This window comes from Oncorhynchus masou, unplaced genomic scaffold, assembly GCF_036934945.1.
Source record: "Oncorhynchus masou masou isolate Uvic2021 unplaced genomic scaffold, UVic_Omas_1.1 unplaced_scaffold_1307, whole genome shotgun sequence".
Lineage (NCBI taxonomy): Eukaryota > Metazoa > Chordata > Actinopteri > Salmoniformes > Salmonidae > Oncorhynchus > Oncorhynchus masou.
This window is the reverse complement of record NW_027002929.1, coordinates 4,240-20,786: the sequence shown is the minus strand read 5'-3', so window position 1 is coordinate 20,786 and position 16,547 is coordinate 4,240. Positions and strand designations below refer to the sequence as shown.

At 40.3% G+C, this 16,547-nt stretch overlaps 1 protein-coding gene across 1 annotated transcript; it reads right to left on the bottom strand.

The window, feature by feature from the left end:
- Positions 1–5,250: 5,250 nt before the first annotated feature.
- Positions 5,251–16,307, bottom strand: LOC135530264 (queuosine-tRNA galactosyltransferase-like; the record flags this gene model as incomplete). Its single annotated transcript, XM_064958614.1, has 4 exons — positions 5,251–5,424; positions 10,064–10,138; positions 13,855–13,923; positions 16,172–16,307. Coding segments are annotated over 4 exons (454 nt in total), but the record flags the coding sequence as incomplete, so codon positions are not given.
- Positions 16,308–16,547: the final 240 nt, after the last annotated feature.

The following is a 16,547-nucleotide window of genomic DNA, read 5'->3' as shown; positions in this document are numbered from 1 at the left end:
AGATAGCCTACATCAGCGTCGTGTTGCAGAGCAGTAAATATCCACTCACTCACACACAAATATGCACACGCACAAATTCAAAACACCTTCACATAGCCCCCGCGGGTGAGAAGCAGTAACCACTTGCACCGATATATTTGAGTAATACAGATCAATAAACTCATGTGTAATTGCCTACAATGTGTATCTTAATTAAACGGCTTTGAGATAATATAGCTCATACGTGTAAGAAGCGTTTGCTTTATTTGTTTGTATACTAAATAGCCTATTAGTAACAGACATAGGACTAGATTGGAGGGCCCCGAAGTCTATATTCTGGAAACCAATGAGCGAAGCAGATTCCTGCGCTCTCCATCTGTTCTGACCCGACAGCTAGTCACACTAACCGCCCCCTTGGTTCTGGGGCGCTTTTCCCGTGAGAAAACAGTCAGAACGTCAACCGTGTAACCGACTTGTCACATTCCCTCCCCTGACAGCTTCAGAAATGTAACACATTTAGGGAAATATCAACATGTACCACCTCCACACACACACACACACACACACACACACACACACACACACACACACACACACACACACACACACACACACACACACACACACACACACACACACACACACACACACACACACACACACTTATTATCTCTAACTCTATAGAAAGGTTTTAAACATGTAAAATAAATATATAGTCTGTGATCTATTATGGCTACAAACACATTTTAACATAATTATAACACCATTTTTATTTTATTTATCCTTTATTTAACTAGGCAAGTCAGTTAAGAACAAATTCTTATTTACAATGACGGCCTGCCGGGGAACAGTGGGTTAACTGCCTTGTTTAGGGGCAGAACGACAGATTTTTACCTTTTACCAGGGATTTGATCTTGCAACCTTTCAGTTACTAGTCCAACGCTCTAACTGCTAGGCTACCTTATAAACATATAGCACACTATAAACACTCTATAGCACACTATAAACACTCTATAGCACACTATAAACACTCTATAACACACTAACTAAAGTCAGAGATGCCTGAAGACTAGAGCTGCTCAAAGGCTGTAATCAGAGTCCTAAATGTAGCAGAGACACCCAGCCTCAAAGCCCCAAAGAGCAGCAGTCCAGATGTAGAAGTATAACATCAGCAGTTGTTGCTTTAGAGACACCAAGCCTCAAAGCCCCAAAGAGCAGCAGTCCAGACGTAGAAGTATAAGATCAGCAGTTGTTGCTTTAGAGGCACCCAGCCTCAAAACCCCAAAGAGCAGCAGTCCAGACGTAGAAGTATAAGATCAGCAGTTGTTACTTTAGAGACACCCAGCCTCAAAACCCCAAAGAGCAGCAGTCCAGATGTAGAAGTATAAGATCAGCAGTTGTTGCTTTAGAGACACCCAGCCTCAAAACCCCAAAGAGCAGCAGTCCAGATGTAGAAGTATAAGATCAGCAGTTGTTGCTTTAGAGACACCCAGCCTCAAAACCCCAAAGAGCAGCAGTCCAGATGTAGAAGTATAACATCAGCAGTTGTTGCTCTTTACATTGTAGGCTGTACTTGACTTGGCAGCTTAAAGCATACAAGTAAACAGAATCTCTATAGACCCTGGTCAAAAGTAGTGCACTACCTAGGGTGCAATTTGGGAATGGAGCCTAAACCTACTTTAAGAGGAGTGACTGACTGGTCTGATGTGACCTTTGACCCACCGAGTCCTCCAACATCTTAAATAGTTACACACCACGACCCCTGACCTGGCCCACGGAGTACACACACACACACAGACGCATACATACTTGCACAGAGCGAGAGAGAGACACACACGCACAGAGGGAGAGACACACACGCACAGAGAGACACAAACACACACACACAGAGACGCATACATACTTGCACAGAGAGAGAGAGAGACACACACAAGCACAGAGAGACGCGCACAGAGAGACAGACAGACACACACACACACACACACACACACACACACACACACACACACACACACACACACACACACACACACACACACACACACACACACTCAGAGCTATAGATCTCCTGTTATCCGTGCTGTCACCTGGCTCTTCTCAAACACCCTGACAGACAGAACGCTTCGGCTGTCCACAGAACCTTCTAGAATGGAACACACATTCCTTCCTCCCCCTCCCTCTCTCCTTCCTTCTCAACTCCCCCCTTCCTTCCCGCTTGTGAGCACACTTCTCTGTTGGGCACACACACCCCCACACTCTCGCATCTCTCTGAGGATTTCAACATTTGCCAATTTTAGGGTTTGAAAATAAACTGACACAAACCTAACAAAAAAGTAATAACATGGAGTTCTGAAGAATCAACTTCAAGTTTTACATTTTGTAGACTTTCAAAACATTCTTGATTGGAGCTGAAATCGGGGTCCAGTGTTCTGTTGTAACCCTGGTGATTTAGATATAAAGCCTCTTGTGAATCAGAGGAATCAGTGTTCTGTTGTAACCCTGGTGGTTTAGATTTAAAGCCTCTTGTGAATCAGAGGAATCAGTGTTCTGTTGTAACCCTGGTGATTTAGATATAAAGCCTCTTGTGAATCAGTGTTCTGTTGTAACCCTGGTGATTTAGATATAAAGCCTCTAGTGAATCAGTGTTCTGTTGTAACCCTGGTGATTTAGATATAAAGCCTCTAGTGAATCAGTGTTCTGTTGTAACCCTGGTGATTTAGATATAAAGCCTCTAGTGAATCAGTGTTCTGTTGTAACCCTGGTGATTTAGATATAAAGCCTCTTGTGAATCAGTGTTCTGTTGTAACCCTGGTGGTTTAGATTTAAAGCCTCTAGTGAATCAGTGTTCTGTTGTAACCCTGGTGATTTAGATATAAAGCCTCTTGTGAATCAGTGTTCTGTTGTAACCCTGGTGGTTTAGATTTAAAGCCTCTAGTGAATCAGTGTTCTGTTGGAACCCTGGTGATTTAGATATAAAGCCTCTTGTGAATCAGTGTTCTGTTGTAACCCTGGTGGTTTAGATTTAAAGCCTCGAGTGAATCAGAGGAATCAGTGTTCTGTTGTAACCCTGGTGATTTAGATATAAAGCCTCGAGTGAATCAGAGGAATCAGTGTTCTGTTGTAAACCTGGTGGTTTAGATTTAAAGCCTCTAGTGAATCAGTGTTCTGTTGTAACCCTGGTGATTTAAATATAAAGCCTCTAGCGAATCAGAGGAATCAGTGTTATGTTGTAACCCTGGTGATTTAGATAGAAAGCCTCTAGTGAATCAGAGGAATCAGTGTTCTGTTGGAACCCTGGTGATTTAGATATAAAGCCTCTAGTGAATCAGTGTTCTGTTGTAACCCTGGTGATTTAGATAGAAAGCCTCTTGTGAATCAGTGTTCTGTTGTAACCCTGGTGATTTAGATAGAAAGCCTCTAGTGAATCAGTGTTCTGTTGTAAACCTGGTGATTTAGATATAAAGCCTCTAATGAATCAGTGTTCTGTTGTAACCCTGGTGATTTAGATATAAAGCCTCTAGTGAATCAGTGTTCTGTTGTAACCCTGGTGATTTAGATTTAAAGCCTCTTGTGAATCAGTGTTCTGTTGTAACCCTGGTGATTTAGATAGAAAGCCTCAGTAGTGAATCAGTGTTCTGTTGTAAATTTAGATAGAAAGCCTGGTGATTTAGATATAAAGTGAATCAGTGTTCTGTTGTAACCCTGGTGATTTAGATATAAAGCCTCTAGTGAATCAGTGTTCTGTTGTAACCCTGTGAATCAGTGTTCTGTTGTAACCCTGGTGATTTAGATATAAAGCCTCTAGTGAATCAGAGGAATCAGTGTTCTGCTCCAGTCAGAATGTAAACAGTCCACGGGGAGAGAGTGGACAGGTCAGGGAGGGTGTGTGTGTTGGGGGTTAGACGTGGAAACCATGTGTTAATTAACTGGAAGTGCTAGTTTTCTCCAGCTCTGTACTGGGCTCAGCTAGCCTGTCACTATGGTAACCATGAGAGAGGTTTCCCAGGTTACACACCATCTTTTTTTGATTTTGTGTGAGTTTCTCCCTACCTTTTGAGGAGAACAGAAAATACAGGGAGCGTTACTTTAAATCGCTCTGTGATTGGCTTCTACCCACCTATTTGTTTTACCACTATATCACTACCCAGAATCCCATGTGTAGCTAGCTGTGGTCAGAGTTCCAGGAGGTTTCTGTTGAAATACCATAGCATTGGTGTTGGTGGTAAGGTTTGTTTACCTTTGAACAGTGAAACTCAAGAGCTCTGTATGGGAAAACGAATGCCCTTACTGGCCATGGTGTGTGTGTGTAGTGTGTGTGTGTTGTGTGTGTGTGTAGTGTGTGTGTCAGAGCATAGTACTCTAAAATACATCATTGTTCCTGAGGTTTTTATAGGAGACTTGTGGAAAGAAAAACAAATATGAGAGTGTGTGTGTATAGTGTGTGTGTGTGTATAGTGTGTGTGTGTGTATAGTGTGTGTGTGTATGTGTATAGTGTGTGTGTATAGTGTGTGTGTGTGTGTGTGTGTGTATAGTGTATAGTGTATAGTGTGTGTATAGTGTATAGAGTATAGTGTGTGTGTGTGTGTGTATAGTGAATACTGTGTGTATAGTGTATAGTGTGTGTATAGTGTATAGTGTGTGTATAGTGTATAGTGCATAGTGTATAGTGTATAGTGTGTGTATAGTGTATAGTGTGTGTATAGTGTATAGTGCATAGTGTATAGTGTATAGTGTGTGTATAGTGTATAGTGCATAGTGTATAGTGTATAGTGTGTGTGTGTGTGAGAGACTGGACAGCACAACATATTTCTGGAAAGTCTCTTTCGGAAGACATGATTGGAAACGTTTGTATTTGTGATTTATCTCCACGATCAACATGGACATGCTGCCACACATATTACACTAACTAGACAGCAGGCAGGCACACACCAGATGACTGTCATAGTCCATCTATCCTTCTCAGCATCCAACCCTCAAACACTCAATCACCATCTACCAGACCCCCCCCCCCCCCCCCCCGCCCTCTGTCTCTCCATCCCATCGTCTCTACATCTCAGAGTGTTAGTTGAAGTGGTAGTAGTCCACTCCTTCTTCAAGATGGAGAGACTGCAGGTTTTCCTCAAACACTCAATCACCATCTACCAGACCCCCCCCCCCCGCCCTCTGTCTCTCCATCCCATCGTCTCTACATCTCAGAGTGTTAGTTGAAGTGGTAGTAGTCCACTCCTTCTTCAAGATGGAGAGACTTCAGGTTTTCCTCAAACACTCAATCACCATCTACCAGACCCCCCCCCCGCCCTCTGTCTCTCCATCCCATCGTCTCTACATCTCAGAGTGTTAGTTGAAGTGGTAGTAGTCCACTCTTCAAGATGGAGAGACTCTTCAAGATGGAGAGACTTCTTCAGATGGAGAGACTTTTCCTCAAACACTCCTCCGGTCATGTCCTGGGAGAACGAAATGACAGAACATGAAAAGAGTCAGAGTGAGGAGGAGATGCTGGTCATCGCTCTAATTATCACCAACGCCCATGGTCAGTCTCATACTTCCTGTCTGTAGGTGAGGTCACTTCCTGTTTTGAGTTATCTCTGGCATCTGATTGGTCAACAGTTAAAGAGATAAGGACCAGGGCTGGGGCCAAATCCAATTCATTTCCAGTCAATTCAGAAAGTAAACCGAATTAAATTCCAGGTGTTCATTGAACATTGAATTTAAATGGAATTAAACCCAATCCTGTACTTGTAACATATGGGTGTGTTTAACAATTAATAGTGTGATTGGCTCCAGGTGTGTGTGTCTGCTGAATATGTTTGTGTGTGTGTGTTTGTGTCTGCTGAATATGTTTGTGTGTGTGTGTGTGTCTGCTGAATATGTTTGTGTGTGTGTGTGTGTGTGTGTGTGTGTGTGTGTGTGTGTGTGTGTGTGTGTGTGTGTGTGTGTGAGAGAGATTGAGTCCAGGTCCCAGTGTCCTCTGACTGAATAATCACTGATTCCCATAATTGGCCAATTAGAAGCTCTGGGAGGCAGGGCCAGTCGATTAGCTGTCTGCAGCTCATAATTAGATAAACACAACATTACCTGTCTGTCTGCCTGGGCTGGCCAACAGAGTATGTGTGTCTGCTGAATGTGTGTGTGTGTGTGTGTGTCTGCTGAATGTGTGTGTGTGTGTGTCTGCTGAATGTGTGTGTGTGTGTGTGTTTTCTAAACCCAGAGGCAATTCAAATCCCAAATAACTAAGGCTTTATAACTGGATATATTTATATTACACCAAATTAACTTTGGTTGTTAGGAAGGCTTTATAACTGTTGAATATATTTATATTACACCCTGTCTGGTTGTTATATATTAGACCCTGTCTGGTTGTTATATATTATACCCTGTCTGGTTGTTACTAAGGCTTTATAACTGTTGAATATATTTATATTAGACCCTGTCTGGTTGTTATATATTATACCCTGTCTGGTTGTTACTAAGGCTTTATAACTGTTGAATATATTTATATTAGACCCTGTCTGGTTGTTATATATTTATATTACACCCTGTCTGGTTGTTATATATTATATTAACCCTGATATATTTATATTATACCCTGTCTGGTTGTTACTAAGGCTTTATAACTGTTGAATATATTTATATTAGACCCTGTCTGGTTGTTATATATTTATATTATACCCTGTCTGGTTGTTATATATTATACCCTGTCTGGTTGTTATATATTTATATTATACCCTGTCTGGTTGTTATATATTTATATTAGACCCTGTCTGGTTGTTATATATTATATATATATATATATATATATATATATCTGGTTGTTATATATATATTTATATTATATATTATATGTATATGTATGTTATTATATATTTATATATAGACCCTGTCTGGTTGTTATATATTTATATTAGACCCTGTCTGGTTGTTATATATTTATATTATACCCTGTCTGGTTGTTATATATTTATATTATACCCTGTCTGGTTGTTATATATTTATATTATACCCTGTCTGGTTGTTATATATTATATATTATACCCTGTCTGGTTGTTATATATTTATATTAGACCCTGTCTGGTTGTTATATATATTTATATTATACCCTGTCTGGTTGTTATATATTTATATTATACCCTGTCTGGTTGTTATATATATATATTATATTTATATTATTATATATTTATATATATATATTTGTTATATATTTATATTAGACCCTGTCTGGTTATTATATATTTATATTATACCCTGTCTGGTTGTTATATATTTATATTATACCCTGTCTATTGTTATATATTTATATTATACCCTGTCTGGTTGTTATATATATTTATATTAGACCCTGTCTGGTTGTTATATATTTATATTATATCTATATATTTATATTATACCCTGTCTGGTTGTTATATATTTATATTATACCCTGTCTGGTTGTTATATATTTATATTAGACCCTGTCTGGTTGTTATATATTTATATTATACCCTGTCTGGTTGTTATATATTTATATTATATATACCCTGTCTGGTTGTTATATATTTATATTAGACCCTGTCTGGTTGTTATATATATATTATATATTAGACCCTGTCTGGTTGTTATATATTTATATTATATTAGACCCTGTCTGGTTGTTATATATTTATATTATACCCTGTCTGGTTGTTATATATTTATATTATACCCTGTCTGGTTGTTATATATTTATATTATACCCTGTCTGGTTGTTATATATATTATATTATACCCTGTCTGGTTGTTATATATTTATATTATACCCTGTCTGGTTGTTATATATATTATACCCTATATTATATATTTATATTATACCCTGTCTGGTTGTTATATATTTATATTATACCCTGTCTGGTTGTTATATATTTATATTAGACCCTGTCTGGTTGTTATATATTTATATTATACCCTGTCTGGTTATTTATATATATTTATATTATATATTACCCTGTCTGGTTGTTATATATTTATATTATTTATTATATGTCTGGTTGTTATATATTTTATATTATATTTATATATATTTATATTATACCCTGTCTGGTTGTTATATATTTATATTATACCCTGTCTGGTTGTTATATATTTATATTATACCCTGTCTGGTTGTTATATATTTATATTAGACCCTGTCTGGTTGTTATATATTTATATTAGACCCTGTCTGGTTGTTATATATTTATATTAGACCCTGTCTGGTTATTATATATTTATATTATACCCTTCTGGTTGTTATATATTTATATTAGACCCTGTCTGGTTGTTATATATTATATTATATCCCTGTCTATATATTATATATTTATATATAGACCCTGTCTGGTTGTTATATATTTATATTATACCCTGTCTGGTTGTTATATATTTATATTATACCCTGTCTGGTTGTTATATATTTATATTATACCCTGTCTGGTTGTTATATATTTATATTATACCCTATCTGGTTGTTATATATTTATATTATATATATGTCTGGTTGTTATATATTTATATTATTGTCTGGTTGTTATATATTTATATTATACCTATACTGTTTATATATATATTTATGGTTGTTATATATTTATATTAGACCCTGTCTGGTTGTTATATATTTATATTATACCCTGTCTGGTTGTTATATATTTATATTATACCCTGTCTGGTTGTTATATATTTATATTATACCCTGTCTGTTGTTATATATTTATATTATACCCTGTCTGGTTGTTATATATTTATATTAGACCCTGTCTGGTTGTTATATATTTATATTATACCCTGTCTGGTTGTTATATATTTATATTATACCCTGTCTGTTGTTTATATTTATATTATACCCTGTCTTATTGTTATATATTATATTATACCCTGTCTGGTTGTTATATATTTATATTAGATTATATATATATATATATTTATATGTCTGGTTGTTATATATTTATATTATACCCTGTCTGGTTGTTATATATTTATATTATACCCTGTCTGGTTGTTATATATATATTATATATTATACCCTGTCTGGTTGATATATATTTATATTATACCCTGTCTGGTTGTTATATATTTATATTAGACCCTGTCTGGTTGTTATATATTTATATTAGACCCTGTCTGGTTGTTATATATTATATTTATAACTATTTATATTATACCCTTATGGTTGTTATATATTTATATTAGGACCCTGTCTGGTTGGTTATAAGACCTTGTGGTGATTTATATTATACGCCGGTCAAAGTATCAGTGATATTTCATGGTATGTTATATATTTATATTGCTGGTTATTAGAATAGATCAGTGAGGTTGTGTATATGCTATATGTGTGTGTTGTTATATGTTTATATTATACCCTGTGTGTGTGTGTGTGTATATATGTATATTATGTGTTATGTATTTATATTATGTGTGTATATATTTATATTATTGTGTGTGTGTGCCTGCATGTGTGTGCGTGCATGTGTGTGTATACGTGTGTTTGTGTGTATGTGTGTATACGTGTGTTATATATTTATATTACACGTGTGTGTGTTATATATATATATTATGTGTATACATGTGTGTATTATACCCTGTGTGTGTGTATATTTATATTATACGTGTGTGGTGTGTGTGTATGTGTATATGTATACGTGTGTGTGTGTGTGTACGTGTGTGTGTGTATATTTATATTATATGTGTGTGTGTATATGTGTATGTGTACGTGTGTGTGTGTGTGTGTGTATATTATATGTGTGTGTGTACGTGTGTGTGTGCGTGTGTGTACATGTGTGTGTGTGTGTGCGTGCATGTGTGTGCGTGCATGTGTGTGTACGTGTGTTTGTGTGTGTGTTATATGTGTGTGTACGTGTGTGTGTGTGTACGTGTGTGTGTTATACGTGTGTGTGTGTGTACGTGTGTGTGTGTATTATACGTGTGTGTGTGTACGTGTGTGTGTGTACGTGTGTGTGTGTACGTGTGTGTGTCTGTGCCAGGGCACATTACACCCTAGCTCATTATACCATTAGCAGAGATTACCGACCTGGCGGAGATACGATCTGGAACAACGAACAACAGGACACACAGACGCACACACACTTTCTTACTCACCAGCTTGACACAGATGATGTAGGGTGGAGAGGCATCTCTGTAGTGCAGTACAGGGATATGAGGCTTGGGCCTCTCCTGGGAGGAAGACAGGAGGAACAATGAGGAGAGGAAAAGGACACATAATAACATGGTTATGACTTCTCCTTCTATGGTAGCTTAGCTCCAGGATCTGACATCTATGGTAGCTTAGCTCCAGGATCTAATCTGACATCTATGGTAGTTTGGCTCCAGAGTGTTGTGGTATCTATGTTAGCTTAGCTCCAGGATCTGATCTGACATCTATGGCAGCTTAGCTCCAGGATCTGATCTGACATCTATGGTAGTTTGGCTCCAGAGTGTTGTGGTATCTATGTTAGCTTAGCTCCAGGATCTGATCTGACATCTATGGTAGCTTAGCTCCAGGATCTGATCTGACATCTATGGTAGCTTAGCTCCAGGATCTGATCTGACATCTATGGTAGTTTGGCTCCAGAGTGTTGTGGTATCTATGTTAGTTTAGCTCCAGGATCTGATCTGACATCTATGGTAGTTTGGCTCCAGAGTGTTGCGGTATCTATGGTAGCTTAGCTCCAGGATCTGATCTGACATCTATGGTAGTTTGGTTCTAGAGTGTTGTGGTATCTATGGTAGTTTGGCTCCAGAGTGTTGTGGTATCTATGGTAGTTTGGCTCCAGAGTGTTGTGGTATCTATGGTAGTTTGGTTCTAGAGTGTTGTGGTATCTATGGTTCTAGAGTGTTGTGGTATCTATGGTAGTTTGGCTCCAGAGTGTTGTGGTATCTATGGTAGTTTGGCTCCAGAGTGTTGTGGTATCTATGGTAGTTTGGCTCCAGAGTGTTGTGGTATCGATGGTAGTTTGGCTCCAGAGTGTTGTGGTATCGATGGTAGTTTGGCTCCAGAGTGTTGTGGTATCTATGGTAGCTTGGTTCTAGAGTGTTGTGGTATCTATGGTAGTTTGGCTCCAGGATCTGATCTGACATCTATGGTAGTTTGGTTCTAGAGTGTTGTGGTATCTATGGTAGTTTGGTTCTAGAGTGTTGTGGTATCTATGGTAGCTTAGCTCCAGGATCTGATCTGACATCTATGGTAGTTTGGTTCTAGAGTGTTGTGGTATCTATGGTAGTTTGGCTCCAGGATCTGATCTGACATCTATGGTAGTTTGGCTCCAGGATCTGATCTGACATCTATGGTAGTTTGGTTCTAGAGTGTTGTGGTATCTATGGTAGTTTGGTTCTAGAGTGTTGTGGTATCTATGGTAGTTTGGCTCCAGAGTGTTGTGGTATCTATGGTAGTTTGGTTCTAGAGTGTTGTGGTATCTATGGTTCTAGAGTGTTGTGGTATCTATGGTAGTTTGGCTCCAGAGTGTTGTGGTATCTATGGTAGTTTGGCTCCAGAGTGTTGTGGTATCGATGGTAGTTTGGCTCCAGAGTGTTGTGGTATTGTTACGTTCCCCAGTTTGTGTTATAGTTTGTTTATTTGCATGTGTTTATTTCAGGAAATGGCCTCCTGAAATCCCTCAAGCAGCTGATTGGTCGACTCCATGGCTAATTGGAGAGCTGACCCCGCCCCCTCGTCAAGACACAGCTGTCTCCAGTTACACATTCATTCTGAAGCTATATAAAAGCCAGTGTTCTGTTCAGGAGGTCATTGCTGGGAGGTCATTGCAGAGAGATTGAATGTGATAGAGAATCATTGCTGAGAGAGGAGGCTGATGGCTGTGGATAATTTAAGTTAGTTGTTGGTAGCAGTTGATATGTTCAGTGAGTTTGTTGCTCAGATAGAGCTTATTTGATGTCCTTTGTTTCTTAGTTTGCTTGAGAAAGTATTTGTTCTCCTGTTTCATTTGTTCCCAGGGGGGAAGGGGAAGGCACCTAGGGAGAGCTTAGGCAAGAGGCCCGCGGGCATACATACAGTGCCTTGCGAAAGTATTCGGCCTCCTTGAACTTTGCGACCTTTTGCCACATTTCAGGCTTCAAACATAAAGAGATAAAACTGTATTTTTTGTGAAGAATCAACAACAAGTGGGACACAATCATGAAGTGGAACGACATTTATTGGATATTTCAAACTTTTTTAACAAATCAAAAACTGAAAAATTGTCCGTGCAAAATTATTCAGCCCCTTTACTTTCAGTGCAGCAAACTCGCTCCAGAAGTTCAGTGAGGATCTCTGAATGATCCAATGTTGACCTAAATGACTAATGATGATAAATACAATCCACCTGTGTGTAATCAAGTCTCTGTATAAATGCACCTGCACTGTGATAGTCTCAGAGGTCCATTAAAAGCGCAGAGAGCATCATGAAGATCAAGGAACACACCAGGCAGGTCAGAGATACTGTTGTGAAGAAGTTTAAAGCCGGATTTGGATACAAAAAAGATTTCCCAAGCTTTAAACATCCCAAGGAGCACTGTGCAAGCGATAATATTGAAATGGAAGGAGTATCAGACCACTGCAAATCTACCAAGACCTGGCCGTCCCTCTAAACTTTCAGCTCATACAAGGAGAAGACTGATCAGAGATGCAGCCAAGAGGCCCATGATCACTCTGGATGAACTGCAGAGATCTACAGCTGAGGTGGGAGACTCTGTCCATAGGACAACAATCAGTCGTATATTGCACAAATCTGGCCTTTATGGAAGAGTGGCAAGAAGAAAGCAATTTCTTAAAGATATCCATAAAAAGTGTTGTTTAAAGTTTGCCACAAGCCACCTGGGAGACAAACTAAACATGTGGAAGAAGGTGCTCTGATCAGATGAAACCAAAATTGAACTTTTTGGCAACAATGCAAAACGTTATGTTTGGCGTAAAAGCAACACAGCTCATCACCCTGAACACACCATCTCCACTGTCAAACATGGTGGTGGCAGCATCATGGTTTGGGCCTGCTTTTCTTCAGCAGGGACAGGGAAGATGGTTAAAATTGATGGGAAGATGGATGGAGCCAAATACAGGACCATTCTGGAAGAAAACCTGACGGAGTCTGCAAAAGACCTGAGATTGGGACCGAGATTTGTCTTCCAACAAGACAATGATCCAAAACATAAAGCAAAATCTACAATGGAATGGTTCAAAAATAAACATATCCAGGTGTTAGAATGGCCAAGTCAAAGTCCAGACCTGAATCCAATCGAGAATCTGCTCTCCATCCAACCTCACTGAGCTCGAGCTGTTTTGCAAGGAGGAATGGGAAAAAATTTCAGTCTCTCGATGTGCAAAACTGATAGAGACATACCCCAAGCGACTTACAGCTGTAATCGCAGCAAAAGGTGGCGCTACAAAGTATTAACTTATGTTTGAAGCCTGAAATGTGGCAAAAGGTCGCAAAGTTCAAGGGGGCGGAATACTTTCGCAAGGCACTGTATACCCGTAGCATATTCACTGTCTAGGCACAATAGGTAAGACCTGGATGGACCACCCCCTGTATTTTGGTTAGGGCACCAGGTGGTGCTAAATTAGGTAAGTAGTGGGTAGGCAGGTAAGATAGGAGAGGGGGGGCTTTGAGATTTACTTTCTTTGCTTTGGTTCCGTCCAGCCCCTTTTCCCCATATTACCGTGTGAAGGAATAAAGTCCTTGTAAACGGTACCACATTCTGCCTGTTGTCATCCTTACTCGCACCTACAGTCCATACCTTTTTCACTTCACGGAGAGTTGAGTTGTAGCAGGGGGTTGCGTTCCCTCTTCATAGAGGCGTGCGTAACAGGTATCTATGGTAGTTTGGTTTTAGAGTGTTGTGGTATCTATGGTTCTAGAGTGTTGTGGTATCTACGGTTCTAGAGTGTAAGGTCTCACCTTGGACTCCTCATAGGTGTAGAAGCCTTTCTTGATCTTATTCACATCCACGTCGCAGAACGCTCGAACCTGAGCAACACACACACACACACGCTGTTTGTAAATGTATGTACACACTATTAAGGTCAACATCTGTTGTTCTGCCCCTGAGCAAGGCAGTGAAACCCACTGTTCCCCGGGTGTTGAAGACGTGATGTCGATTAAGGCAGCCCCCCACACCTGGTGTATCAGTCAGTGTAACAGTAGATTGTGATCCACGACCCATTATGACCAGTTGGGACCGGCTGGCTCCTCCTACAGCTCCATGTTGTCATGACGGATCAGAGGACACGGGATAAACAGCTCCATGTTGTCATGACGGATCAGAGGACACCGGATAAACAGCTCCATGTTGTCATGATGGATCAGAGGACACAGGATAAACAGCTCCATGTTGTCATGACGGATCAGAGGACACGAGATAAACAGCTCCATGTTGTCATGATGGATCAGAGGACACAAGATAAACAGCTCCATGTTGTCATGACGGATCAGAGGACACAAGATAAACAGCTCCATGTTGTCATGATGGATCAGAGGACACAAGATAAACAGCTCCATGTTGTCATGATGGATCAGAGGACCCAGCTCCATGTTGTCATGACGGATCAGAGGACACGGGATAAACAGCTCCATGTTGTCATGACGGATCAGAGGACAGCTCCATGTTGTCATGACGGATCAGAGGACACGGGATAAACAGCTCTGTGTTGTCATGATGGATCAGAGGACAGCTCCATGTTGTCATGACGGATCAGAGGACACAGCTCCATGTTGTCATGACGGATCAGAGGACACGGGATAAACAGCTCCATGTTGTCATGACAGATCAGAGGACAGCTCCATGTTGTTATGACGGATCACAGGACACGGGATAAACAGCTCCATGTTGTCATGATGGATCAGAGGACACAGCTCCATGTTGTCATGATGGATCAGAGGACACGGGATAAACAGCTCCATGTTGTCATGATGGATCAGAGGACACGGGATAAACAGCTCCATGTTGTCATGACGGATCAGAGGACACAGGATAAACAGCTCCATGTTGTCATGACGGATCAGAGGACACAGCTCCATGTTGTCATGATGGATCAGAGGACACGGGATAAACAGCTCCATGTTGTCATGACGGATCAGAGGACACGGGATAAACAGCTCCATGTTGTCATGATGGATCAGAGGACACGGGATAAACAGCTCCATGTTGTCATGATGGATCAGAGGACACGGGATAAACAGCTCCATGTTGTCATGATAGATCAGAGGACACGGGATAAACAGCTCCATGTTGTCATGACGGATCAGAGGACACAAGATAAACAGCTCCATGTTGTCATGACGGATCAGAGGACACAAGATAAACAGCTCCATGTTGTCATGACGGATCAGAGGACACGGGATAAACAGCTCCATGTTGTCATGACGGATCAGAGGACACAGCTCCATGTTGTCATGATGGATCAGAGGACACGGGATAAACAGCTCCATGTTGTCATGATGGATCAGAGGACACAGGATAAACAGCTCTGTGTTGTCATGACGGATCAGAGGACACAGCTCCATGTTGTCATGATGGATCAGAGGACACGGGATAAACAGCTCCATGTTGTCATGACGGATCAGAGGACACAAGATAAACAGCTCCATGTTGTCATGACGGATCAGAGGACACAGGATAAACAGCTCTGTGTTGTCATGACGGATCAGAGGACACAGCTCCATGTTGTCATGATGGATCAGAGGACACAAGATAAACAGCTCCATGTTGTCATGATGGATCAGAGGACACGGGATAAACAGCTCCATGTTGTCATGACGGATCAGAGGATACCGGATAAACAGCTCCATGTTGTCATGATGGATCAGAGGACACGGGATAAACAGCTCTGTGTTGTCATGATGGATCAGAGGACACAGCTCCATGTTGTCATGATGGATCAGAGGACACAGGATAAACAGCTCCATGTTGTCATGACGGATCAGAGGACACATGATAAACAGCTCCATGTTGTCATGATGGATCAGAGGACACATGATAAACAGCTCTGTGTTGTCATGATGGATCAGAGGACACGGGATAAAGGATCATTGAACCTGCAAACAGATCTAAGGTCAGCACTGTGTTCTGGGGAGGAGGGTCACCTGATCCTACCAATCAGAGAGTACTGACTGTGGAAGATGCAACCTAATTGGCTATGGAGTTTTGTTAACCTCTCCTGATTGGCTAGCAAGTGTTGCATAACCTTTTGCCATTGGCTGTTGAAAAGGTACATACCTTCTTCTGACTGAAGGAACTGAGGCAGCGGTATAGTTTCCGGCCCTGTTTCCCAGCATTCCATATGGTGAAGGATTCCCATTGGTTGATAACTCTCTCCTGGAGGAAGGCCACACGGAGGTTCCAAATGGTTTCCCTGGAGACCGGAGGACAGAGGAGGAGTTAGACATGGACCACACACACACACCTAGAACAACAGCCTGATAGTTATCATATGGAGACATTAGTGAGCTCTTCTCTGATGTGATGGTTTGACTAAAACACTGGGCCTCCATGACAAACAACCCTAATCCACCACCATAAACCATGGTTCTAGTCAAACACACACACAAAGGTGTACACACACGCACATATTCACACACATCAATTAAACACA